General features: G+C 38.1%; 1 protein-coding gene across 2 annotated transcripts in view; it reads right to left on the bottom strand.

Moving 5' to 3' along the window:
• ADCY2 (adenylate cyclase 2) overlaps positions 1–27924 on the bottom strand; it is a 207527-nt gene that overhangs the window by 59067 nt on the left and 120536 nt on the right. For both annotated transcript variants that reach the window (XM_066185951.1, XM_066185962.1), the window contains exons 5-12: positions 13537–13685; positions 12372–12483; positions 11179–11306; positions 5447–5605; positions 4939–5071; positions 4436–4612; positions 3075–3118; positions 654–734 (exon numbers count right to left, since the gene is read on the bottom strand). In XM_066185951.1, the coding sequence (XP_066042048.1) occupies positions 654–734; positions 3075–3118; positions 4436–4612; positions 4939–5071; positions 5447–5605; positions 11179–11306; positions 12372–12483; positions 13537–13685 (983 nt within the window). The remainder of the gene's footprint in view (positions 1–653; positions 735–3074; positions 3119–4435; positions 4613–4938; positions 5072–5446; positions 5606–11178; positions 11307–12371; positions 12484–13536; positions 13686–27924) is intronic.

Below are 27924 nucleotides of genomic sequence, written 5' to 3'. Positions count from 1 at the left end.
CTTGAACACTTATTTTGGACTGGAACCGATTTCTTTCTAGCCTTATTTATTCACCAGGAAACAGAAAACATTTTACTGCCTCCAGCTCTTCCTAGGACACAGAAAAAAAATGGCAAGTTGTCTTGCCCAGCAATTCCAACATGCCATCAAGATTAGCCTTTTCTAAGAAACCAACTAACTAACTGAGAGACATTAAACTATGGTTTTAGAGAAAGTTTCTAATCCTGAGGAATTGTTTATGTGACAATTACGAAGCATAAATTTTCACATCATTCTGATTCCTGAGCCAGTCATTTCTTGTGTCTTACTTCTCTGTCCAAAGGTAAGATAAATCTGTACTATAGGCTCATGTAGACGGCCATGAGTCTACAGACACAGTTACAGAGCAAACTCCCTTTGCCAGGAAGATCAAGACATGTCAATACCTCCATCACACTACGATTCACAGGCACTGTGTTATATAGTAGAAAATGTTACTTTACAGCCTATCTTCAAAATGTGCAGGGCTTCCTACACCAATATTGGTGAACTTTACTGTTTTCAGACTTGGTGTGCATGTGGGAGCAAAAACGATTAAACATTGCCCTCTGTTGCACACTTATGTCAAAGTTGGAGTGGACAAAGACAACGATGGATAGAGGATAAAGCCATACTTTTGGGCATTGATTCCATCAATGGCTTGGATCATCCTTTCATTCAGTTCTTCCTCAAATCTTCTTTTCTGTGATTTTGTTCTGAAATGAAAAATGTGAGAAGTTACTTCAAAAACATCTGCTATCATAAACTTTTGAGGTTACCATAAATTTTTAACATTTGTGCTGCAATAGCAACTACAGGCATCAGGCACAATGACCCCCATAATAAACTCTTAAAAAACCATCATTAGCCACAGTCTCATACAAAAACACACACACTCTCAAAAATCTAGAGCTTCCTTATTAGTGAGCACTTAATTACAAACACAAGAAAATATTTCATAAAAAACCAAGAGAGCTCAAGAAATTCTGGTCTAAGGAAAGTCTTCCACAGTGTTATGAATTCATTAAAAGAATGGGAATATGCTCAAATTCATAAAGCATTCCTGTTTCTTGCAATTTTTCTTTAAAAATCTTGTAAAAATTGTATCATGAGCGCAATGTATTAGTGCACTGAGGCATAATGGGTATCCCCTACCAAAATCCTGCTAACTTTTCTTTTCTTGGAAATACGTTATTATTTTGAATAAGAAAACTGAGCACTATCTGAACTTAGTTTCAAATATACATCACGTTTCTCTGTTTATGAGCCTTGCAACTCATCTGCAATAAAAAAAACTTCTTTACTTTTGACTGGACTCAGCATGAACCCAACAGAGGATTGTGACAATGGGTTTACCTTTGCTAACATAAACTGCTGCAAAAAATCACCAATCCTTTCAGTAGCTGTGCTTTCCTTGAAAATTATATATCTCAAGTATTGACAGGTGATGTCTGCATTTGAAAACTTAAATCCACTGCTAACTTAAGACCAGTGTTTTCTAAGAAGTCAGTAGTCAGATCTGAAATTTTACTCTTTCCTCACCAAAATATTCTTAACCTACAAATTCAACCCCATTGAAGGTAACATGGATTTTTCTCAACATCAAGTTTTTGGGTTATTTCCCTAAAACTGATAATCTGCTGCTGGTTTCAAATTAATACAACGATTGTATTAGTTTACCTGCAGGAACTTTAAAAAAAACCACAAGTGTTTTCATGCCTATTCAATGAGAGTGGATTTAAGAAGTGCTTAAAGAAGAAAGTAAGAAAGTGCTTAAAACTCATTTTTTCACAGAAATCAATCTCAGAAACAATCTAGGAGAAATACACAGACAGATGAGGAGACATTGTCCAAACACAGTTAATTCTCTTGGCAGGTCCTTAACAACAAAAGACTGTTGTGTAATGCTTCAGAGCTAAGACTTTCACAAACAGAAGCCTATAGTCAGGCTTCAAACCCTACATTTTCATATTCTAATAAAATACTGATTTTCAAAGGGCTTATGATCATTGCAGCTTTATCCTGTGAGAATTATTAACTAGCTTATCTAGAATCCTAATTACATGTCTGTCTCACTATGGAAATTAGACACCAGTAATGGAAGAAGTTCCTTCCATAATATGGTATCAAAACACATTTTTTGTGCCTTCTGAATCTATTCTAGAGTGGTGTTTAGAAACACAAAAACAAGAACATTTCAGAATCTTCAAGAACTGCATTGTTTCCAAATGCCACAGTCTAATGATTTTCATTGACTGACAGAAATGCTTTGGGCATACTATCCAAATATAAATGTACAGGTTTAGAATTAGATTATTTTTATTAATACAAGCATGTTCAGTCAAAACTTGTTCACCTTCTGGAACTCAGCAATATTTTAGGTAATTGCACAGTAACCAGAGACACTAACAATTCAAATTTTTAGAAGGTTTTTTTTAGAAATTTTTTTTACTGGTATTTATGATATCACCATCTTGCCCTAGTCATCAAGGTACCAAGCAGCAGCATGAAAACTTAAAGCTATTATGATCTTGCAAACATTTTGTGTAGTAGGAGCACTATAAAAGACCACAAAATACCTTCTGAATAACTACTACTGCAAACATACAAAAGACTTCAAAAAATAAACCACAATACAAATACAAAGCAATTAAACAAATATACAAAATGTCTCTTCTAGTACATATTATTAGCTATTGTAAGAAAAATTATTAACAGCCCTTTCCATCTTCCTTTTTTTTATCCCTCTCTGGGCTCCCTCCCAGTTTTCCTGTATATAATTTTTTCCCACTGGTAGAGTACCTGGTTTGTAGTTGTTCACCAACATACAAATTCAGAAAAAAGCTATTTGTTATCAGGAAGTGAATTTGCAATTCATAAGTAACATGTCTGCCAAATCTGTTTCTATAGCCCTTCTTGATGTAAGAGTTATCAGCATTTACATTAAAAAAAAAACAGTCTGTGTGATCAATGGCCCTCAATATTTGAAAGCATACCAATATATATTTATTTATATGGACTTTCTATGAACAAGTGATTTTTTAAGATTGATTTACCTCTCTCTGCAACGCTGAAAGTGATATTGCCCCATGGGAACATCCTAAAAACAAAAAAACAAACAAAAAGATCCCTATTAATTACAGTAGACTTTAATAATATTAAATTGTTTTTAAAATAGTCTTGAAAACACGTCAAGCAAGGAGAAAAGTTTCCAGTTTAAATACGTCTAGCATTTGATTAAAACGGTCTAAAAAAAAATACAGCTGGAAGTGAAGATGGAGTGACCTGGAAGACAACTCATCTATCAGTATTAACACAGGATAAACTAATACAACAGTCTGAATCCAAGAGTGTTTTTCTTTACCACAAAGACTTCAATGCCACCACTGTTTGGATCTGGACCAAACTCATGCCAGCAAAAAATAATCCTAAGTGTTTTTGAAAAAAACAGACCTGAGTGGCCAAATACAGACATTGGTCATTATTTTTTAATTAATAGCAATGGCAGCAATCACAGTCACATTTATTTTGTGATTAATAGTGACGGTGGGTACTTCCTGTAATGAACCCGTCACAATCCACATTCTGATGCACTATATTTATTAAACAAGAATATATCTCGTCTGTACAGGAGCAAAACTGAATGCCAATGTTGAAGACTATTAGAATTTACCTTTGTGCGTTCTCTTTTAAGAAGTAGAAGATAATGCAACGTACAAGCTGTAGATTGACAGTATCTTACTGACAGCAGTATAACAGTGTTAGCAAAATTAAAAAGAAATCCGTTCAGTGTAAAAGATACAACATTGAACTATAGTAGTTTAAAACTCAGTCCTTCAACCACAGCTAATGAATTGTAGGTGCACCTTCAAAAGGTTGATGTTAGAGTTAGTATGGATTTGGTTCCTGGGGTACTCTGAATAAAATCCACTCAAAGTATCACAGGGATTACTCTAACTTCATAGCCTTTGCTCCATTTGGCCATGTTCCAAATGGAGAATGTATCTAAACAGTCAATAAATCTCTAGGAATTTCTCTGTATTAAAGGATTTCCTTCCTATAGGTGTTACATTCTGGCGTTACGTTCAAAATATCTTTCCACAAGACGAAGAGTAGCCACTGTACATGCTGTGACTTGGGGGGGTCTGAGCTCAGAGGGTTAGATTTTGTACTTTAGTAAGTGTGCCAGACTCCTTATAATGCAGAGATGCACTTACAGGAAGACATGGCTACTTAGAACCTAACCCAAAACTCCTATTTCAATAGAAAAGCTAGTTCCAGCAACTTCACTGGGTTTATGCCATGAACAAGCTACATGTATCTTCTTCTACCAGAAATAACCAGGTATACAGCAGCGAGCAGCTTTTTCCTTTCAAATATTGCTATGTTGTACAAAATGACATAAGTAGGCCCCTACTGTGGTGCTTATCTTGCCGTTTTCAGTGGTCATGCTGTCCCTGTGGTGCAAGTGTGCAAATGGCTTGGCTGCTCCCCAGGATTCCAGGTACCGGGTCATGCGGACAGAAGCTCTCATTTTGGCTCCATCGAGGGTGTGCCGAGGCCGAATGTGGTGCTGCGGGCTTCGCTTCTCTCCCTGGTTGACAGAGGACAATGGGAAATATCAGCCTTTGTGTTCATGACCTTTTGAAGCAGCACTGCATCATCTGGCACCACAGATCTCCATGACTGGGGACTTATAAATGGAGAGATGCTAAGAACCTGCAATTCTTAATGATATTGCTGGGAAACAGCAGAGACTTATTTCTGAAGAGCGGGAAACATTTGCACTGCAAACATTATATATTTGTAGGCATCAGTAACAGCTCTGATCAATATCTTATTGTAGTGAATTATTCAATAGATTAGTGGTCCTGGTCAAAAAACAAGTATGATTTGCCATAAAATAAAAGTACTACTAACCTTAGGATTGATTACAAAATAAGTTTTAACGTTATGCTCTTTCAGATATGGGTCCCTCACATCTCCATCCCCATCTTCCACTTTGTAAGCTCCATTCAAATGTGCCAAGGTGACTGAAGTGATGTGAACACGGCTGAAATTATATTTTAAAAGAAGGATAAAGTCACAAATACTGAACAAAAGCATAATTTAAACCTGATCAACATTTTTTACTTGTTTTTGGATGCACCTTTTATTTGCTGCTCACTTCTTTTGCAGTCCCTCTAATCTAAATTTTAGAAATTCTAAAGGGCATAAATCTAAAGGTTTCTGTCCAGAAAATAACTGCTCCTTAAATCACAAGAAATACTGAGTGCCTCAGTTTTGGAGTTTTTTTTCTTCTCAAGACAGAACCTAAGAATTAGTTCAGGCATCTCCATGAAGGCTGATGGCTTAAGACATGGTGCCTATGCATTTCTCCGTGACTGAAAAATCCATGTGTCCAAAAGTTAACAGAGGAGACTCTTACCCTGGGACTCCCCCAGCTTCCATGTGGTTGGCCAGGGTGACGTCATGGGACCACACATCGTACTGCCACTTCTGCAGCCCAATGACGCCGCAGAGCACATTCCCAGAGTGCACTCCTACGCGCATGTTAATATCCACTCCAGTCGCATCCCTCACCTTCCTGCGGTTGAGAATAAAGCCTCCATTAATACACATAATAAGCCCTTTGTTTTCTTTTAATTTACCAGCCAAATCATGCGGATGGCACACCCCTGGAAGCGCTCAAGGCCAGGTTGGATGGGGCTTAGTGCAACCTGCTCTAGTGGGAGGTGTTCCTGCTCGTGGCAGGGGAGCTGGAATTAGATGGTCTTTAAGGCCCATTCCAATCCAAAACATTCTATCGTTCTATGATTCTATGAAAGTAGCGGTAACAACAGTAATAACATTTACCTCTTCTTAGTATTGCCTCCGTTCTTTTAATGTTATGATTATATGTTACCTTTCCTATTATCTATATTTGCAACAATTTGTAGAAATATTAATTCTCAAGTCTGTGTCTGAAGTTCCTTCTTTTATATTCATCTGAAATTATTTGGGAGGGCTGTGAAGAACAGTGGAAATGTTTACTCTCATGGTAGAACTTAAGAGCCGTTTTTGTTCTACAGGCTACTTTTGGAGGTCTGGAACTACTGTGACGCAGCCTTCTATCTACAGACCCTAATGTTTGTTGGAGACCTTTTCATATCTGCCATATCTGAGAGGAAGGACGAAAATCACAGCACCTCAGGATATTCCACAGCCTGGAGCTTGTACATGCTTTGGGGATATGGGTTTAGTGCCATTCAGGCTGTGGAGAACATAGGCTCAACAACCTTCCACATGCTCAGTGAATGCTGCACCCACTAGGATGTTATACAGCAAATTAAAGGCTACCCTCACTGCCTAGATCACATCTAAACCTTTGAGCTTTTCAGTGACTGAATTAAGTATCTGTTCACTCCATCCCAAATCTCAGAAGAGCCCTACAAATAAGATAGGCATTTATCTTTGCAGAAGCAGTTCTTTTGAATCACTGGTGAGAGACTGAGGTCAAACAGCATTTCCAGATGTCTGTCAAATGGGTACCCAACCACACATGTAAAGAGTAATGAAACTAATTCAGATATCTACAGGCTTAGACAGCTCTAACAAATTGAAAGATCATAACTTAACTGGATTTACGTATTTAAACCCCACATGATGTGGACCCAAACCTAGCCAGTAATAAGAAACATGCACGTACACTTGGGGAAATTAACTTCAGGGTGTTAATGGAAGAAACAACCACAGAATAAGGAACGCAAATGGCACCTGTATGCAAATTGGGTGCATAGTTCTAGCAACATCTTCGATCTAAGTAATGAGAATCATCAGCTCTGTACTTTCTGAATAACTTTATTAATGTGACAGTTTTCTCTCTTTTTTTTTTCTTTTTTTTTTCCTTTTTTTTCCTTTTTTTTTTTTTTTTTAAGGGAACATAGAACACAACAGGCCTAATTTGATATGGTAAATCCTGCATTTAAGCAGTTATTCTCAAGTGGTTCTTTTCTGGAAAATGAAAGTAACAGGAACATGACCAAAAGTATTATAATTCCGTCTGTCTCTCTCAAGCGTTTATTGGTATTTCTTTTCACATTGCCATTTTACACTGCTCTTGTGTAGCTGACACACTTGAAAATGAATTGCCTGTAAATGATCTTTGTAAGCAGTTTGCAAATCACAAACACCACTTTGCTCTGCACAAGATATATGACACAAGCCTAGAACTTTGGAAAAAAGTGTTTTTGAAAACTGGGGAAAATGAAAGCAGAACATTTATCCTCTATGAGTGCTTGTCAAAAGACTGCCCTTCCATATTCTGCAGAGCAAGCTGAATAAAGTCTGCTTTATAATAAGCTCTCAGGAGTTAAGCAGGGGAGCAAGCAGAATTGTACCAAAACTGAATGCCTTCTTCTGTCTCACAAATTAAAGAGATCACAGAAGACATTAAATTAGCAGTGTAACTCAAGACCAAGTTAGGGTTTACCACTTCTTCTCTCTTTAACTCCTCGAACAATTGCTATGACCATGCAGGCAGTGAATGCATTCAAGAATGTAGGCTATTACATCCCCAGAAGACATCTGCATTACCTACAGAAGCACATCTCAAACTTCCCACTTTTATTTCATTTTCTGTTCCCCCTGTCTCTCTGGTTTCTTTCAGCACAGTATAGTCTGCGTGCCCAACATGGTTGGGCAGTCAAAACACTCATCAAGACTGTATTTTTCTTATATCAATGTGAAATTTGAGTTTGTAAGTATTCTGCAATTTTCAGAGACATGGTTACCTTGCAGGTAACTGTAACAACTTTACTCCATACAAGCAAGAGTCCAGGTCTTTAGGAAAATATCTATGTGCTTTACCTGAGCATTATTCATCTGTAGTTCTGGACTAACGTATCTAAGACTCACCTAGCCCTTTCTTACATACTTGAACACATTGAATGTGCTTTAGGCATTTAATTCCCTGCAAATTGCCAGCTTTAACAGCATAGTTTCCTTTTGGATCAGACCTGCAGGAATGAAATCATACCTAAAAGAATTCTTTTATTTTGTATCTAACATGCAAAAAATGGTGTAACCATCTTATATCCACCAATTTCTTTCACTTTCCTCTGAAACAGAATTTGTTTCATGCTACCAAATCACAGGAAGTCTTTGAGAATGTGTGACTGAGAAACATGCAAATTAGGAAGTCACCAGATAGACAAAGAGGTAGAGTTTGAGCTGAATGGAAATAACACACATTTTCACACACAAAAATATTTTGCCTTAATAGATAAGCTCTGTCCTTAAAGCACCCAGTTAAGGTGGCCAGCTCTCAGCATCATAGGCATCACTGGCATTTAGGGCTTGATAAAGTGAGCATCCCACTCCTGGGCAAGCAAGCTGCAGACTATAAGAAACATTGGATTTGTTCCAACATAGAGCAGAGAAGCAAAGCAATTAATCAGTGGGACTACAATCCATGTTAAATGGGAACAATCCATAGCAGAGGGAAGCTGAATTGCTCAAAATGGAGCTACACAACATTAGGTAAGAAGACTGAATTAGACTTCGTGGTACAGATCAACTGGCAATTTGGCAGAATTCCTCCTTTTTTGCTTCAAAGAGAACTGGAACTGAAATTATATTCAGGTGGTAAAATCTATATTGAACTACTAATATAAACAGCAAACTACTTTATTTCAGTAGCTTACACACTGAAGGGGCAGTTTGCACCTCAGTGACTGAATATAACAACAATTTCTATCTGACAAAAAAGATATTTCAGATAGAGCAAGTGAAACATATTGAGTGACACACTGCCAATAGCAAGAGTATTACTACTTCTCATTTTACAGGGCACAGAAGTATGTCAGGAGATGCTTCCATACAAAGATGTAGCAATCACTTACAAAATATGGAGTTGATTAATAATCAGCAATTTTCATTCACCTGCAGGCTGCGACACTTGACATAATACTTTGAAAGGATTTGAAAACACAGGGTACAGATTTCTCACTCCTTCTGTAAACAGGCTGTGTTAATCAGGCATCTGTCTATGGGAGCATTGTGGTTTCTGACTACAGTAATAAAGTCAGATCAGAATATGCTTTACAACTAACATATAATTTTCTAGTCTATGAGGCTGCTCTTACCAAGAACCTGATCGTACAGCATTAACAATGAACGTACTTGATGGCAGACTGAGCAGAAAGTTATTTCAGAGAAAATTGGAAGTTCTGAAGTGTGAGGAACTGACAGATTGCTCTCTGAGCTCGAGTAAAACATTGCATTATGATGTGTGATATACTTCGGTTCTTTGTGACGGGCACTTTATGGTTCAAGATTAGTGCTGTTTTTCCACCACCCTGTAACCTCCTATACTTTTTCCTCTTAAGTAACAAAGCAACAGGTTGATCAGAAACTCTATGCCAATGCTTTTAACTCACATTTCTCACACAGCACACAGATGTTTCGAAATGCAAACCAGAAAGCTCTCATTTTTACTCAAAGGCTGGTGAAAAAAATCTCAACATTTTTAAGCCGACCTGTCAGAGTCCAGGGCAATCCTTTGGGCACCCTGTGAGGTCATGGACCTCAGCAGAGATGTCTGGGACCGGAGCAAGAGGGTTCGAATCCTGGACTGTGGGGTCTGGAACCTGTCCAGGGGGGTTGGAGACCCTGGCACAGAGCCCAGGAAGACACTGTCTTTGATTTCAGTTCATGTTTCACTTTCAGTTCAGTTCCTACACTGAGAGAGGAATCGCAAGCCACAGAGGTGTGAATGAAAGCAGTTCAGTTTATCACAGGGTGGAAAATTGTGTAGTTTTGGGTTTTTAGAACAGAGGTGAATAGGGACAAGATGGAGGATTTAGGGCGGTGCCCTGAGTTGTTCATCTCCTTTGGTCTCCATCTTCTGCTGTGACGGTGGCACAAAGTAGTTCTAGGGGACTGGGTCAGAGTAAAGATGACATTTTTAGTATAGATGATAGGTATTGGCATGTAATTGCAAACAAGAGACAAGTAATTATCAGTATAAGAAGGCAGCAACATCCCATTGGAGGGGGAGTCGCCTGTTGTTCGGCTGCTGAATGGACCTCGGCTGGGCACAGAGAACATCGTAAGATATGAAATAATAAACAACACAAGAAATCTTGAGAAACAAGATCTTGAAGACTCCGTTTCATTCTTGCAGCTGGCTCAGGGCTTTCAGAGGGCAAAAGACTCTCAACCACCTGAATCTCGGGTGAAGGAAAACCCGATACCAACCAACAAGGGGGGCCAGAACTTTGGGACTGACGCCCTTTTACCAACTACTCTACAGCAGGGATGGTAGCTTTAATTCCTGGTATGCTAAAAAAGCAAATGACTTAATTGTGATACTGCCTAGTACACCTAAGCGAAAAAGAGAAAGCATCCTGAAAAAAAAGAGTGAAAGCAACTGAAATGCAACCAAATCTGCAGACTCTAATCTTGCTTGGCAAGGAGAAATAATCCCAAGTACCATTTAAAAACAGATTTCTTTGGACACTATGTAAAGTACAACCATTTTTGGATGAAGAAACGGCATTTTAAAGAATGCAGCAACCTGATTCCTGTTAGTTTTACAAAAAGAGTGCTGAAGCAAGGAGATCAAAATACTAGTTTCCAAAAATACTATACCTTTTCCATGAATGCATGAAAGGGCAAAGAACCAAATTTGCTTTAGTCAACTTACCCATACAGTAATTGCCCTGAATTGAATTAGAAGACCAGATAACTAAAACCCAAGACCCTTCTGTGACCACAGTTACACACATATGAGGATAACGTTTAACGATTAGAGAAATAATTTTCTATGGGTACTTCATTAACCATTAAGATCAACACAGTTCAACATAATTATCCATTTCATGATGAGGTGCACAGCACACATATACCTCACAAGGATGGATCAATTTCCTACTTTGCTACATGGACAGTGGTTAATGTGATCTAGACAAAAACATAAAAATTGCAACTTAAACTTTCAGAAGAGCATACCAAGTTTTAAAATCAAAGTCCAGTTTATTAGAAAAAATATATCACAAAGAGGACTCCCAAAAATCCAAATGTCCACATGATACATATTTTTGCCAAGTGTAGCTCACCTAGATATACTTTTAGTGAAAGGAAACAGGTTTTACAGGCTTTTAAAAGTTTGGAACTTACTTAATGGCTTCACACATGTCCAATCCCATTTTCACACAATTCTTGGCATGATTTTGAAGAGATATAGGTAGTCCAGAAACACAGTAATAGCAGTCACCTAAGATCTTAATTCTCATACATTCATTTTCCTGGAGAAAAAAAAGCAAGGTGAGATAGTCACTTTCAATTTGAAATACATAAATGAAGGGTTACTGTTACAAAGACTGACTTAAATGACATTAGCAAAGTCAGTCTAGTAAAGTTTGTTTCAGTGGAGAAGGGCTTGCTACAACAGAAATGTTGAGAGAGTTTTGTATGGTAGATCCCCCTACCAGTTATGGTCCTTAATGGGCAAAAACAGGAAGTAACTTAACTGGAAACATGCTCACACCTGAGAATAAAGAACTGAGCCAAACTGCCATGTCCCCAATCTAATTAAAGCCTTTTTGTTTGAAATATGAAACTAAAACACATAGTCTTCCACATTTACATCTATGAAGATGCACTATGGAATATTTCCAGAAGCTAGCAATCATAATAGTATTTCTATATTTTATACTCTAAAGCCATGTAAAGATTTCTATTTTAAAAAACCTGAAATTTAGTTTTAATTTAATTTAATTTTTAAAATACTGGACAATAGTTTTTTAACAAAAAAAAAAACACATAAAATTTTTATCAGCTCAGAGGTCTATGATTTTGCCTTCACACATGAAGTTTGATTTAATTTTTATAAAAATGATGCCTAAATAATCAGAAGAAAAATTTCTGATTGTATTTAATTCTTTTCTTGAATAATAAAGAGGCTGTGGTCAGTAATTAAAATTGATTCGATCAATATTGTCTCTCTTCTCCTTCAGTCTCATAAATGCTTTTTCTGAGACCATAAAACTAACACTTTTCTATCTTGAGTTTCTTAATCCTTGTTATTGCAAAAAAATCTATTTAAAGAACTGTTCATCTGCCATTAAGCTTTACTGGGCTTCATGAGCTGTCTCTATTGGTCCTATTAGAGAGCTGTCTTGGGTTTCACAGGCTGTCACTCCGGCAGGAATGCACTGTTGCACTCAGACCAGAGCCAGAACGTTTTCTTCACACTTTTCAAATCCAATCTTCCTGCCAAAGTCTCAGAAGACCCCAAGAGGAAAAAAAAAAAACCATTTTAGAGATGATTTTCTTATTGAAACTAACAGCAGCAGCCCATAGCAACCCACCTTTGCAATCTGATCAAACTTGCCAAACAGCTCATTTAACATGTGCACCAGCTCCCCTGGCGAGCAGTCACTGGCCAGGCGAGTGAATCCCACGATATCAGCGTACAAGATGCTGCAACAGAAGTGAACAGAATCTTGGTCACAGCTTCCTTCTGCAGGGCTCAGATCCATCAAACAACAGCAACACCTGAAAGCAAAATCCCTGGACTTCACAGGGATATGTCCATACCTGAAAAAGCCACTGCTAAATGTAGAGCAATAAATATAAGTACATTTTTTAGGTAAATGTATATTTACCTTTATGTGTGTTGTGTTTAGGTAATATATACCCATGTTTATCTTAATAGGTATTACCTTCTCAGGTATAACCTTTTTAGGCATACCTATATTTATAGGTATTTATAAACATTCTACACCTCTATCTGTTAGGGTATTGAAAAAATAGAAATATTTTCTCAAGTCACAAATCAGCAGTATAATAATAGCAATATAATAGTTGCAGAGAGTATTTGTGCTCACAAGAGAACATGAGCTTCCTCAAAAGTCCTGCAACATTTTTAGTAAATCAGTTTCTAAGAATATCATTCAAAGTAACTTGTCCAATCACAAAAAAAACCCAAAAACCTAAACAAACAAACTTAAAAAAGGGGAAAACCCTTTTAAAGAAGAAAGAATCTTAGAAATGAAAGTGTTTTATTTTTCCAGCTACTAGAAATTTTCAATTAATAAATAATTAGATCTGTCACCAGTATATTTTGTCTCAGGTACTTTGTAAAATACATATGTGATAAAGCTGCCTCTGATGATACAAATCCTGAAAAACTGTTCCAGTTAAGAAAAATGCAAAATCAGAATCATAACACTGACATGAATTGCAATTTTGACTAGTACACATTGCAGTAGGATTTGGTACTTCAGACTGAAAAATGAAGCCATTGTGAAAAAAAGCCTCTTTTTTTGTGTGGCTTTTTCCCCTTTGTATTAACATCTTTGTGGATCTTCTGGAATGTAGCATTGTCAGCATTTGATCAGATTAAGGGATTCTACATATTAAGTTGCTGAAAAGCATATTTAAAAAAATATTTTCTTAATTCCTCTCTAGACCCTTTCTTTCAAATTTTTTTTTTTCTGAATGTTGTTGATACATTTTATTACAGTACAATACCTTACATTGGTGTGCCTTTTGACATACAAATTGTGGAAGTTGTTGGTGTTTTCCAGCTGGCCTGCCTTTGGACCTTGTAACCTCTGAATGATCTCTGCTTTCATTTCCATGGCAATGTGAGCAGGCAGTAAAGAAAGTAGAAGACGCTCCTAAAATTTAAAATGAAATTTGCACAGTTTCATTAAGGAGAATAAAGTAAGTGTGGCATCAATACTCTGCAAGGCACACCCCATTGTAAATACCGGAGAACATTTTGATGAGGCTTGCACTCAGGCCTGGTACGAGCTCCAGAGTTAATCAGTTTCTTGAAGAGTGTGACAGATATACACACATTTCCAAGTGACACCTGCCTTCTTCAAGGTTTTCTGCATATTAGAAAAAGCTTAAGCTAAGCTTTATATTGATGAGGTTATCTACAGGAATCTATTCCTGTTTCTGAGTAGGATGCTGCAAATGAAACAAGAGTTGCAAGGCCAGTCCAGAGGACTTTCAGGGAAATGCAGTCTGATTCAAACAGGAATAAGCTACAACCATTGGTTTTTTTCTTTCATGTATTTTAAATGTTCTGCCATAATTTTTGCAGTTAGACTGAAAAAAAAAATACAAACACAGAACATACCAAAAATGTGAACTTCTGCAGAACATTTTGATAGGTACTCTCTCCTTTAATATGGCATTTGACAATTTTATTTTTTTGAATTAACCTAAAAGCATATTGAATATTAAAAAAATCCAAACCCTGTATCTTTTTCCCCATCATTTGGTATTATTAGGGTCTTCCTCTTCATTTGATATTATGGTCTTCCTCTTTTAAAGCTCTCTGATATTTTCATTTTGCCCATTTTACCTGTGACAGCTTTAGCCTAATTTCTTGCTTCTCTGGAAAACAGATGAACAAGAACTCTGCAAAAAAAATTTCCTTCTTTCTTTATCATATTCCATCTTGAAACTGAACAAGCATTTCCAATTTTCTCATGGGCAGACAGGAGAGACTCCTTCTGGCTAAGGATAAAAACCAGAAGCCTGAACCAGTGAAGAGGGGAAAGGCATCTGAAAAAGCCCGTGACAGAGTCAGAGAGAGAAACAGCTACACCAGAAAATATGATGTCCTCAAAATGTGCATGATCCTCAGGTGTTACTCAGAATCATGCATTCTCTTTGGCTCACAAGAGTATTTTTGCAGACTTTGCAGTTCTGTTCATGAAGGTACCAGAAGAAGTGTAGCCATTAATCCAATCCTCTGCCTGGGATAATTAATCCTGTTCAGGTCTGATGACCTTGAGTAGAGCATGGCAATAACGGGGCTAGAGACGCTTCTAATATTTGCAGCAACCTTGGCTATCTGTCTCTGTCAAGTATAATGAAAAATTCACATTCTTCATAGCATTTGTGCACTTGTAAGCACAGCATTCAATTACACGAGGTCCCGTGAAACTGATCCTGCACGTATTTGGCAAAAAACTTCTGTTTCATTGAATCAAGATAGAATCTTGCTTTGCTGCTAATTAATATTGAATTGATAATTTATTTTTTCAATGCAAGATTAATTTAGTATGTTTAGGCATTTTAGCAAATTCACATCCCAGAGACCAGTGCATTTTTATTGCTTATGTTCATTGGCAATGTTTCACTTTCATTGCTCCTTGGTGGAGGTATTTTTCTAACTTGTAAATAGTACCTGTACAACCAATCAATTTTTTTCTATAATGAAAACTTACTCTTTCAGGTCGCTCTTTATCTAACAGTACAGGATTGTTCAGACTTGATAACAACTATAATTACACAGTTAATGAAGAGGTGAGTGCTCTTAGCTACAATTTTACATCACTATGCTCCTGTTGTACCATGGAGAGTAAATGCAAGCTGGTTCACTATCTTCCTATGATTGTTATAATTCCAGACACACAGTGATGCAGACACTCAGTGTCCAGGTTACTTCCTACATGTTTGAAACTCAGAAAGGCTGGTAAAAGGTCATAAAGCAACAAATGTTTTCAAGGAAACAAGAAAAAAAAAAAAAAAAAAAAAGAGAAAAAAATAGGAAGCAGCATAAAGTCAACTACAAGCTAAAGAATCTTATGAGGAAAAGGAAAACAGAATGCCCTCATTTTGTAGGGGACATCAGGAGAGATGGAATATTTCCCCTTCTTTTTCTCTTCTGGCCAGGGCACTATTCCATTCTGCTTAAACATCCTGATGAAGCTGTTCACCACACCAGAATTCCTTCCAAAGAATGTCTTCCTTCCTCCATTCCCACTGTACAAAAGAGAAGGTTGCAAGCAGAGGCTGCTTTAGAGAACTGCAATTAGTGAAGCACACTGTAGAACACCTTGCCACATCCAGCTGAACATACAGCCTTCAGCCACCTTCTCCTTCCTGCAGGCTGCAAGCATTCACACTTCAGTCCTGACATTATCACTTGTGTGATAATGTGGATTGTTTATTTTCATTTATTTCACTAAAAAAGACAGCCGTGAAAGAAGTTGAATTCAACTACTTATGAACACTGTGGCTGGGCTGGTCAGCTAAACACCTGAAGAAATGCAAAGCACATAAGAGCGCCTCTTCCTTCCTGTTTTGTCATCACTGTTGACTCAAAAGAGCATTGTGGAAGGATCAAAACCACTAACTGATCAGCCTGTAGTGCATGATGCTCTGCACTGAAATTCCTGCAGATTAGAACAGTACAAGGAACACCACGAATCAAGACTGCTGCTTATGCTGGCTTTATATTTGGTAATACATTCCATTCTGTACTATTCTCTCAAAAAGAAAATCTACACATCAAAAACTAGTTGAACTGAGATAAAAGACACTGACTTTTAGACAAAAATCTTCCGTATTTGTAGTAGACAGAGAAGCCACTCTCTTCTTACAACTACAGTCTGTAAGAAAAAAACTGAAGTAATTCTGAATGCAGGTCAAGAGGTACCATTTTAAAGTCTTCAGACTGAAAATAAGAATATCTGCTTCTCGTGAAAGAGTAACTGCTGTGCTGTGACAATAATGAAAATCTCTTCACAAATACCCTTTCCTAGAATATTAACAACATGACCTTAACAGATTATACGTGGGATTTATGCACACAGGACTGTTTCCTGACTGTTCATGTTCCCTGGGACTACGCTTTCCTTTCAACCATTCAAGTCACTTCCAGCTGATACCTTTTAAGTCCTAGGGCTAAAAGATGGAGCCCACTATCTATACTGAATACAACATTAAAGTGCCTTTCAATACTATAGGGTTAGGTACTTCTCTCTTCTCCACCTGGACCCCACTAGAAGGATAGCAGCCTCCCTGGGTTCTCCAGCTGAAGATTTTCTGTGGTACATGTCAAACTGTTCTTTGAGTTCCTGTTCTCTCAGTATCTTACATCCAAGTTGATCTCTGTCAGAATTTTCCCTGAATCATACAGATGACTTTAGCAGTGATTCTTAGCAACACATCACTCCTCTAAAGCCTGATAAACTATGGTTGCCTTCTTAGCTGGTTGGCATAGCTCAGTTAAAGAACATAGCACGGTGGTGTTTTCTACAAGGTGGCAGTTGATCTTCAGTTTCCCACAAAATATCATCCTGTTCTGCAGCAAACCAACAAAATATCCTCAAATACTAGGTAGAGGTTATTTTTAAGAGTGAGTGTTTCACAAATCAACCTCTTCTTGGACTGAGGCCAATAATATGTTATTTATTTGCTCATTCCGGTTTTGTATGCAAACTACCAATACTGATTCACTCATTTATCCAAGATTACTCCACAATCAACTCTTTACTGAGTATAAATATAAGAATTTATAGATTCTATCTAGTCTGATTTCTTGAATAATATAGGTAACAGAATGTCATTAAAGGTAACAAAGGTAGTCTGATAGGACTCACCATATTAAAATCAACTTTGTGCCTTGCTGTCAATGGACAGAAACTGTCCATCAAGGCAATTCACAGAATTTAATACTGAAATTCTGAGGTAGCAATGCTCTCTCTCTCTCTCTGTTGTCTAGGGAGGGAACTGCAGGTCCAAATTTTAGTCTTATTGGAAGAAATGTTCATCTTTGTTCTTGAGCTTTTTTTATATTCAAGAAGTCTGCAGAAAAACTGTATTTGTAAATCAGAAAAGAACTATAGGAATATTTTTGTCCCTATAATCCCATATAGGGATATTTTTGTCCTTTTCAATGTCATTTAGGGCACTGAATATTGACTTCTGCTTCTCTGTGGGTTGGATTTTGTTTTCAGATTCCTGTGGCATATATCTAATCATCTACTTAGCGAGTTTGACAAACCAGGTCAGTAAGTCAGCACTAAGAGCTTGAGAAGCAATTAGCCTAAGCATGCATGCTGCTTCAATACAAAACTTAGACATAAACACAAATAACATCAAATTTTCAGCTGCCCTTGAAATGTGTAAAGAAATAACCTACCGGAATTGAATTTTCTGATCACAAAATGATGGAACAGTCAAGAAGCTGATAGAGATGGTTATCCAGAGGGTATTTGTCAAATTACCCTTCTGTTAACCCAGACCTCATGATCATTCTCTAAAATACTCCTACAAGAATAAAGAGTTGTAAATTGTTTTTCCTTAAAGCTAACTTGGACTCTTCACTGAAAGGTAAGAAGATCCTAAAAATTACATGCTATTATCTCCTTAAATTTAGCCTATGTTAATAACCTCCATCAACCTCATTGCTTGCGCTGAATCCAATAAATTGATTTTACTTATACACAACAAGAAAGGTAGTTAATCTTGACTACAGAGACATCAAGAGATGGAGAATTCACCAACTTCTAGTGGTTAATCAGCTGAACTGTTAAAAACTGTTAAAATGTGTTCTGTATTTCTTACTTTGAAGCCTCAGCCCTGTTATATCTTTCTCAGCTCAAGATTAATGTCCCTACCCTTATTCCTGTAAACAGAGATACCTGTCTTTTTCATCCGGTAAACAGACTTAGGTGTAAAAAACTCCTTCTCCTAAGTATTTTCTACACTCTCTTCTCAAAACCCTCAACAACCTTCAAGCATTTTTAGGGTTTTTTGACACAAATCCTAACATTTTGCTCCAGTAAACAAAGACTTACATACATTTATTTCCCTCAGTATGTTCATGACTAACTCCATACAACCTTCTGTTGTAACATCCCTGGAATTCCCTGTCTGCTGTTCCATGTCTCCTATTTTCTCCAAAATATTGTACAAAGTTGCAGCCTTAAAATATTCTAGCTATGGCCCATACTTTTTTAGGATTATGTCTCTTCAGAAAGTTATTAAAAACTCTCTTGATTAATATTGTTTATAAAGTATTCTATATTATGGTATTTATTATCAGACCAGTGTTTACATTTTCTGCAAAAATTATTGCCTGTGAATGTCTTCACATACCTCTTAGATCATTAATAAAAAATACATCATAGCATGAACAATGAGATGTGATTCTTGCAAAACATGACACGCATGCCAGTTCACTGAACATCTTCACTGATAACTTCCAGTTATCCCACTCAAAATCCATTAGACTGTGCTCTTTTGATGAGAAGTGTCAGCACTTTTACGCTGAGCAGCAGCACTGCATCATTTATCTTACTGAAATCTTTTGATTATGGAAAGTTACTTAACCCAAACCTGTACCCATTAAATACTAAAACACTTTCATGTTACTTGATTTCCTACCAAAATGTTGAGTACATCCTCTATTTCTTTCCAAATACAATCCCATCACAGTAGCATCTTTTATTTCATACTGATTGTTTATACTTTCTCTATCTAGTGGCAGCCCTTTCCTTGGTTATAGTGGTGTTTTTCTTGGAATACTTCCAAAACGCTTTTATTGACCTTGACAAAACTAGACAAAGATCAAGGATTTTTTTTTGTGACAGCTAGAAATCTCCTACATATCACATCTTTTGTAATTTTAAACATTTTTTTTATATATCTAATTGCTGCTTTTGCTTTTACTTGTGGCTAGTACAGGCTCCATGACACAGATAACATCTTTCCTGATGGCAGAACCATGAACTCTCATCTGTTCTCATCTGTTCTCCTAAATGCCTCTCCCTCCCCCACCCCACATTGCTAACAACATTAGTTTCTGATATCTTTATCCCATTGGAAAATGGATTTTTCCCCAAGCACAGCACCATAAAGATTTTTGTTTTCAAGACCCTTTTGGTGAAATTTCAGCTGTGCAATGCCAGGAGCTACAATATCAACACACACACAAGGGGAATGAAAGCACCACCCTCTCCTTCCTCACTAGTTCCCCGGGCACGAAATGCAAAAGCTCTCATGAAATTATTCTGCAGAATACAAGCTGCAGTTGTCCAGGAGCAGCTCCCATGAGAATGGAAGACCCGAGTGGGGGCTGCCAGTTCTCAGGCCACGGTGGCTGCTGAGGTGATGAGCTCAGATGACAACGAGCTGTGTCCATCCAGGTGCTGGGACTGGACCAGGGCCAGGGTGAGGCCCAGCTGGTGCCAGGCAAGGATCTGCCCCCACAGGGCTGCCTGGGAGCCTCTGCCTGGGGAAGAGGCTCTGCCTTCCCCACTCTGTCCCTGAGCTCCAGCTCTGCTTCCAGAAAGGGGACAGTTGTCTTCAAATAATTTGGCAATTGCCAAACATCAGTGAACTGACTTGCTCACTTCACAAGAACACTAAAAAAGCCAATACAGGCTGCCAGTTTCAGACAAGGATTTGCAGCCTAAATATGCAGCGTTGTGCACCCTCAGTGTACCCAGCTGGTTTGCTGTGGAGTTGCTCTGGGAATGTAGAGCTGCCATCTCACCAGTCACCTCCATATCCAAAAAAATACTAGAGCTACGCAAAAGCATCGCTGCTGTTTCAGTGTAGGGGACTGAAAGCTCATTTAAATTCACAGGCTCACCACGTATTTAGCAAAGACAAATTCTTTCATGGAACCTAGGGGATGTTTAATGTTTATGCATATATTACAGTTTGCATATGCAGCCTGTTTATGACTAATTTTGCAAACAATGTTCACTACACCTTCAGAAAGCGTGCCTATCCTGCGGCTGTTCAAGTGACGAGTCACCAAGCAGCACAACAAGAGAGTAAAACGGAACACACCAACATACACAGCCAGAGCTTCTTAATTAACTGACAGATTTGCAAGGTTTGTTTCAGTCTGATCCTGTTAATTCTTGCTTTAAGTTTTATATATTTCAAGAACTGATGAACAGACAGAAGCAGCATTTTGCAATGACTCAGTTTGAGGAGCGTAACATGTTTATTACTATATCAGTCTTTAATAATGGTGAAGTGTTACAGTGCTGGCAATTGATCAATATCATTCTTTTAAACAATAAACTCTAACTCTGGTACAGATCACATTTTGATGAGAAGAATTTTGTTATTTTTTCAATAGAAATTAAGAAAACCAAACTCTTTTCTCTTTTCACATATTTTCCTTCTTGCAAACCATTTATGAGATATGATAGGGAAGATATTCAAGAGTACTGCTTGAAAGGTATCTATGCAGCCCTATTTCAAAGACCAAAGTTTCCTGTTCGTCTGCCCAGTTTAGAGCCAAACCTTGTGGTTAAAAGCATCAAATCCAAAGCAAAACCAAAAGCATTTCTGAGGCACAGCACTGCATTTAAGTTAGAAAATCACATCTGAAGCACATTGACAGCATCATTCCCCCATGGCCTTCTAGACAGCATGAAACTGATAATTTTTACCTTTGACATTGCCTCCGGTGTTTTAGCCATCTGCCTACAGATTGCCAAGTAAGCATGCAAGAATGGATTTCTTTCTGTATTTCACTGGTGATTTGCTAATATTTTATTGGATAGTCTACAGATAGCATATATTTGAGTGATCAAATGTTACTCACCACACAGAATAAAGATCAAAATCAAGAATCAGGCACCTAGCTGCACTTGTCAGGAGCTCATAAACACTTAAAAGTGGGTCAAACAGAGCAATGAGAAGCAGGGGCTACACTGCAACAGAAATTAATCAAAGCAGTCAATCCCTGTATTAGATTAGTCAAGAGTAGAAGTAACTAAACATAGTTTTGGTCCATACAACAGCCAGTTTAAATAGAGATAAAAGTTTGCTCAAGTAAAAATAAGAGTTTCCGTCACCCATAAATTAATGAAAAGTGAATCTACAGTAAGGAGCTGTTCTACTTCTTGTGAAAAAGTGATGTTTTTTCAATGTTTGCAATCTGTATATTTTAACACCTCTTTTCTGAGCACCACTATTAATTCAACAGCTCACTTCCTAGCCTTGAAGACAGAGGAGGCTGATTCTCACTAGGTGGAAATCAAAGAACAAGCAGATATCCGGAGGGTATATGTTTTTACGGCATCCATATAGCAGACCTTTTGTTTCCTTACAATGGTCTAAATAAAAGGGAACAAAAATGATTTGCTGGTTTCCATTATGTTTCCATCTCAGGAATGAGTTTCCTGTCAAAATCTCCCAATTTCTCTTTAATGATTATATTCACCAGCTACTAAAGATAAAGGTTTCAGTTAAAAACTTTGCTCCCTCTGAAAAAAAACCCCAATACAAACAGAGTTTTGAAAACCAATTCTCTTTATTTTGAGGAATCTGATGTGGGAAAAAGGTAAGAACTTACTGTCTGGCAGGTATATGCTAAACTACTTATTAACACTCATTAGTAGGCCTAACTACAGAACAAAATTTAGCATAAATCATAGCAAGGCTTAAAGATTTCAAAATTAGCCTGTTTTCTTTTAATAAATTTTATACATTTTATTTTCTGAACATTTTCCACACTTTTGGGTGTACAATTTTGGAAGTATTTTCTATGATATGTTCCAGAGGTACTTACACATGTAAGTTTGCAGACAGAAACTCAGACTTAATCACAGAGACAGGAATGGTAACTACCAGACCTCCAAGTGCCCTGTCACCTAGGGAAAGCCTGTCCTCCTGAGACACCAAATCTGTGCGTGCAATGCATTGAGAAAATTGGAATCCTAAAAATGCAACTGAGAAAAATTAGATCTACAGGCCAAAGCCACATGAGTAGAAAATGCCCAGCGAAGGGTGCTGGTTATGATTCTATAAAGAGCCACCAGGTAGTGAGCTCCAAGCTAGAAGGAAGCACCTTTATGTGCTTGGAACTCTGCTGTGGGCAAAACAGTCTACAGTCAGATAATTTTAATAGATTTAATTTGCTGCAAACAAAAACAAACCTCTCACTGCTGATTGCAGTTTTGGGGGAAAAAAAATAGCAAAGATAAACATTGAGACTGACACACAATCTATCCTCTGCACTTCCTGGTCTAAATTTTCCCTGTTTTTGCCGTGCATTATGCTCTGTCCATCAAAACTCCTGTGCTGAGGTGGCAGGCAGAGTAGGAAGCTGAAATAGCATGTGTGGTAGTTTCTTTCTGTTGCTGTTTGCTTAACCACTTCTGCTGCTCTATGATTAAAGGTTTCTGCTGCCCTTTTCCTCCACGTCTCTGATCCGACCTCAAACATTGATGGTCTGCAATGCCCTCTGGTGTGTCCCTGCTCCAGCATGGACTGTTCCTGTGCCACAACCCCTCAGGGGTGAGGGTACCTTATTTGGGTGGAGAGAGTCCTCTACCCAGATCAGCTTGTCTCCAGCCTCCAGAAGCTGCCTGTTTCCTTCTGAACTGTGTTTGGGCAGGGGCACCTTTGGTCCCCGGTTAGATAACTTTTTAATGCCCAATGGCTAAGATTTCATACACAAAGCAGGCTTTTTCCATGACTGTTCTGTGTGCCCCACGACAGGCTGGAGGCAGCTTTGTCAGACATGAAATGATTGACCATGACCACTCCTCCAGCTCACCACCTCAGCCCCCTGTGGCCACCAACACAGGCTCCATACAAAGCCACAACGGCCAGTGGTGCAGAAACGGGGTGCCAGCTCCAGAGGTTTTCAAGCTTTGACTGGAGATCCACAGGTTAAACAGTGTTCTCTATGTGCAAGCCTTCATCAAAACAGCCCACTGCCAAAACAAGACCTCAATCTCTTCCCATCCCCACAGAGAAATGCTTATCAGTGAGCACGAGGTTATTTTGGAAGTAGAGCCCTAGCAGCCTTTTCAGGTGAAACTAATTTGCTCCAAAACAAACCATTTAAAAATCACTGAAGTAAGTACTAGATTTCCTGTTTCTGCAGTGCTCCAGGTGAATTCCCTAATTCCCAGGCTCCTGCACAAAAGGCTGCTCTGCTTCCTCTTTCTCGCTCATGGGATATGCAGTCCAGTGGAGACATTTGGCAAATGTCCTTCAGCACAGCAAAAGAAGGGGCCCAGCCTGTTTCCTTGAGGGATTAGGTCTGAATTCTTGGTCTCACATGTTGGAGGGTTTAAAATAGGTCTAATTCTTACCAATTCCATGTTCTATGTCTATTGTTTTGGAATCCTGGTTTATACACCGATGCCTGCACATTCGTACATGTAAAGATGCATACTGTAAAACACAATACCATAGCTGCAACTGATGGATTTTGGCAACGTTATTTGTAATGGCAGAAATGCTATGGATTAATGAAATCTATTCTATGATTACTGCACTTAAATAGCTTCCAAACTTCGTAGAAATTTGGGAGCAGTTTGTGACTTCTTTACACAACACTGATTTTGGTTATTTCCAGCATACATCATCAATATGCTCCGTGCCTTTATGTAATTTGATTCATTTTGAAAAGCTGCATTTTAAACATGGATTAACAGATATATCCATCAGAAAAATATGTTGACAATTAGTACAGTTCAAAGAGATAAAAATAAAAGAAACTAGAAAGTAATATATACTAACTGATAACATTTTACCATGGAATTCACAGTATCATAATTTATTACTCATCACTGAAACCTCAGCATACAGGCACATAATACCAACTGTTTAAGCTACAAGAACCATAATCTGTAGAAAGTAAGAAAGAATGAAAAATGTACATCTTTACTGTAACAAGACATTTATTTTTATATTTGGTTCCTGCTCCGGTCCTCTTGATGAATTTTTTTAACTGCTTAAAAACTCTTTCTGTGTGATATTAGCAACAGCTACAGATTATGTGCTTCCTTTTTAGACTGGCACTGCTGTTCCCACCATCTACATTATATAATTTTGAAGAAAGTAGTAAAATATAAGAGCGCTATATGTTTTCAGCCCCTTATTTTAAGAAATGCAACAAAATATTCTTTTTAATTTTTGTTAGCACGCTATTGCTTTTAATAAGCAAGAGGGAGCTAATTTCTTTTTCAGGCCTGGGTCCAAGGTGCACCTCAAAACAGTTTTCTCCCCACGGAGCCTCATAGCTGTCTTTAGCAGCACTGGCACTGTCACATCCAGCACAGCTTAGCAACATTCAAATACTGAGTCCTGCCAAGAAACCACAGAACATGTGCTCAATACAGGGATGTGCTCTAGTGAATCAGGGCCATCCTACATATTTGGTTTGGGTCATTGCAGAACTTGCTTGTTTGCAGTTTGCAATATCAGTATTAAAAAAATAACTCCTTTTTTTTTTTCTTTTTTCTTTTTTTTTCTTTTTTTTTTTTTTTTTTTTTCTTTTGCCAAGGGGTGTGACCAGAAGGGAATGCTTCACTCTAAGTCAGGTGGATCCATCTAAATGAGAGTCACTTAGAGCTGCAGCAGAAAGAACCTTTGGATTGAGCAATCACGGAAAAAGCAGACCACCCGACTTCAGCATTTCCCACTTTCTTGACAGAAATATTTCCTAGAGATCCTGATGGGACTTGCTGAGGTTGATTCAATGATGGAAGCCACTGCAAGCTGAAGGGCTTTCTAAAAGAAGGACAAAGGAAACTCTGCCCTGCAAGGACTCAATATGAGATGTATTTTCAAGTTTGGTATTTTCTCTATTCTATCAGCAATTCTGAGCTTTCCTTGGCTGAAGAGTAAAGTCATTCTAACTTATTTTAAGTAACTTTGCTGTAAATAAAGCTTTTCTCTTTTTTTTGAGACGGGCAGCTATTCCATCCAAGGACCTATGAGTCATGCTCTGTCATACCAAGTGTGGTTTAAAGTTTGAATAATTTCTCTCAGCGATCCAGCAGATGAAGCCTTTGCAGCTGTGCCTACTCCTGTATGGACTGCAGCCCATGCAGTGAGCAAATTGTATCAATTATTTGGGAGCAAAATATTGTCGTGTATTTGGGCAATTGGAGAGTAACTTCCATTGCAGAAGCTCATCCCTTAACTCGTAACTGTTGTTACAAAGAAGGACACCACACATACAGAAGGCAATTATTATTTGATGTTTGACAGATAAAGGTCTGCCTCTTAGGTGTCTGGTGAGATATAAGTTCCTCTGCTGTTCTCCCATATCATTTTCCTTTTGCAGTCTCCAAGGAAGCCCAGTGCTGTGGTCTGAGACTGTATGCTGAAATATTGACAGCTTTTTCAGAGCAAGAACTCAATCTTTCCTGCACAAACCTACAGCTGTCCCAGCAGGGCAAAATTCACTAGATTCAGGGCAGTAATAGCTACCTAGACCAGTCACCTCACATCTCCCAGCACAACTTCTTCAAAGTTTGTTTTTCTCTCAACTCTTAGGGGAAGGTGACATTTTGATAACAAGTTCTGCTGGTTTCAGCTAACTTTCCTCATGTATAGGCTCACGTTTGCAATTATTCAGATGCTTGTTTCTAGTATACAACAAAAGCACATTGAAAGGACAACTCCCCAGATGTACAGTGGTATCTGGTACAGAAATTCAACAGCATATGCAATACAGCATTTTCATGTCTCTGCTCCCAGTGCAGAAGAAGGAAGTAAACAATAAAGAATCAAAATATGGCCCAGGAAGAACTGAAAGACCAGCAATAAATCATATTTCTTCAGTGTTGACAAAGGAGACAGAAAAATAGCGGTGCCAGATGCCCAGATTTAAAATACCTTCAATTACCTAGATCTAATGGGTTTGCCTTTTTTGGAAAATCATCAACAAGAATACGCTGGGCTACACCAAAGGCTGAAGCCCAGGCTGTAGTGGTGTGGTTTTGGTTTTATCAGTTCTATGTATTTATTTGTTCCTTGTTTTTTACTGTTTTATATACGTTATGATGGTTTGTCCCACGTACCCCATGTTTTACCCCTTTATGGTCTGCCCTAGTTATTATTATCAATCAATCAGAATTATGGGTCCAGTCAATCACTCCAAAGCCTCACCCTGACATCTAGAAAGTTCTAGTGAGGGCGTCGAGTGATTTGGTAGGGTCCCTGTTCTCTCCTCCCTTGCATTATTGATTTGTTGTAATATTTGCCATTTATGTACAGAGTCACACCCTTCACCCCATGGATTGGTCCCAAGCTGTACCCTACCCCCTGCTCCTCCCCTGCTTTTAAGGTGCTGTACAGAGAGGAACCTCGCTTTTGTGGGCAGACTCTCTGGGTGTGAAGAAGTCCCGCGTGGGCTAATAAACCCCAGCTGAAGTTCCCCATCAGAGTCCTTCCTTTATTCCTCACCACTGTTCACGCTTCTGCAGGGCAAGGACCCACAGGATATGGAACCGTATCCCAAGACATGGAACCGTACCTATTCTGCAGCTCCGGTGCCAGGGCTAGCCAGGACATGGGACACGAGTCCCAAGAGACACACTGGACCTCAGCATCAGGCTACACTGCAAGATGGAATAGTAAAAATAGTGGCTACTTGCAAACACTAGACACAAATACTTTTATGAAGAAGCAAGAAAGATGCCTGCAATTTATTTCATACTAACAATTGGCTCTACCCTCAACACCCATGCTATTTCATAAACAAATCTATCTGGTTATATTAAAGTGAGAAAAGTAAATCTTCCCCTTGTGAATTCCAGTAAAATTACTCCTTGAGTATTCTTTTCATCTTCTAGAACTGTACATAAACTACCATCTGTATACATGCATACTCAGGCTTTAATTTATTAATGAACAGAGATCTAAAAATATCTTAGAAAACAAAGCAAATTTATTTACAGATTTCCTTTGGGTAGCATAAAGCTCAATATAAAAGCTGACAGATCTTCACATTGTGCTGTACTATGTGACAAAACAGCACTTCTGTGAATAACAGTCTGCAGACTGGTGGCTCATGCTTCAACAACAAATTATTGTTTCTGGGACTTGTAGATATTTTATGGTTGATAAGCAATTTTCACTGAAATGTTTAGGTTTCAGAGCAATGCAGAAAGCTACTTAAAAATAATCTGATCACGAAACAAAACTGAAGGGACACGAGTGATTTAAAAAAACAACCCAACATTTAAAAAATATTCTCAATGGGAATAAGTAATAAAATTTTAACTCTTTGATCGTGTAAAGACATTTGTCCTGTCCCATGGCTACTTAGTTTCTTCAAGACCCTTTTGTGAGGGATCTCGTCCTCCAGAAATCCAAGCAGCCTGGTAAGAGTAG

The sequence above is a fragment of the Chamaea fasciata genome, unplaced genomic scaffold, assembly GCF_029207755.1.
Source record: "Chamaea fasciata isolate MVZ Bird 193981 ecotype frontalis unplaced genomic scaffold, bChaFas1.0.hap1 SCAF_1, whole genome shotgun sequence".
Lineage (NCBI taxonomy): Eukaryota > Metazoa > Chordata > Aves > Passeriformes > Sylviidae > Chamaea > Chamaea fasciata.
This window is presented reverse-complemented; position numbering and strand designations above follow the sequence as displayed.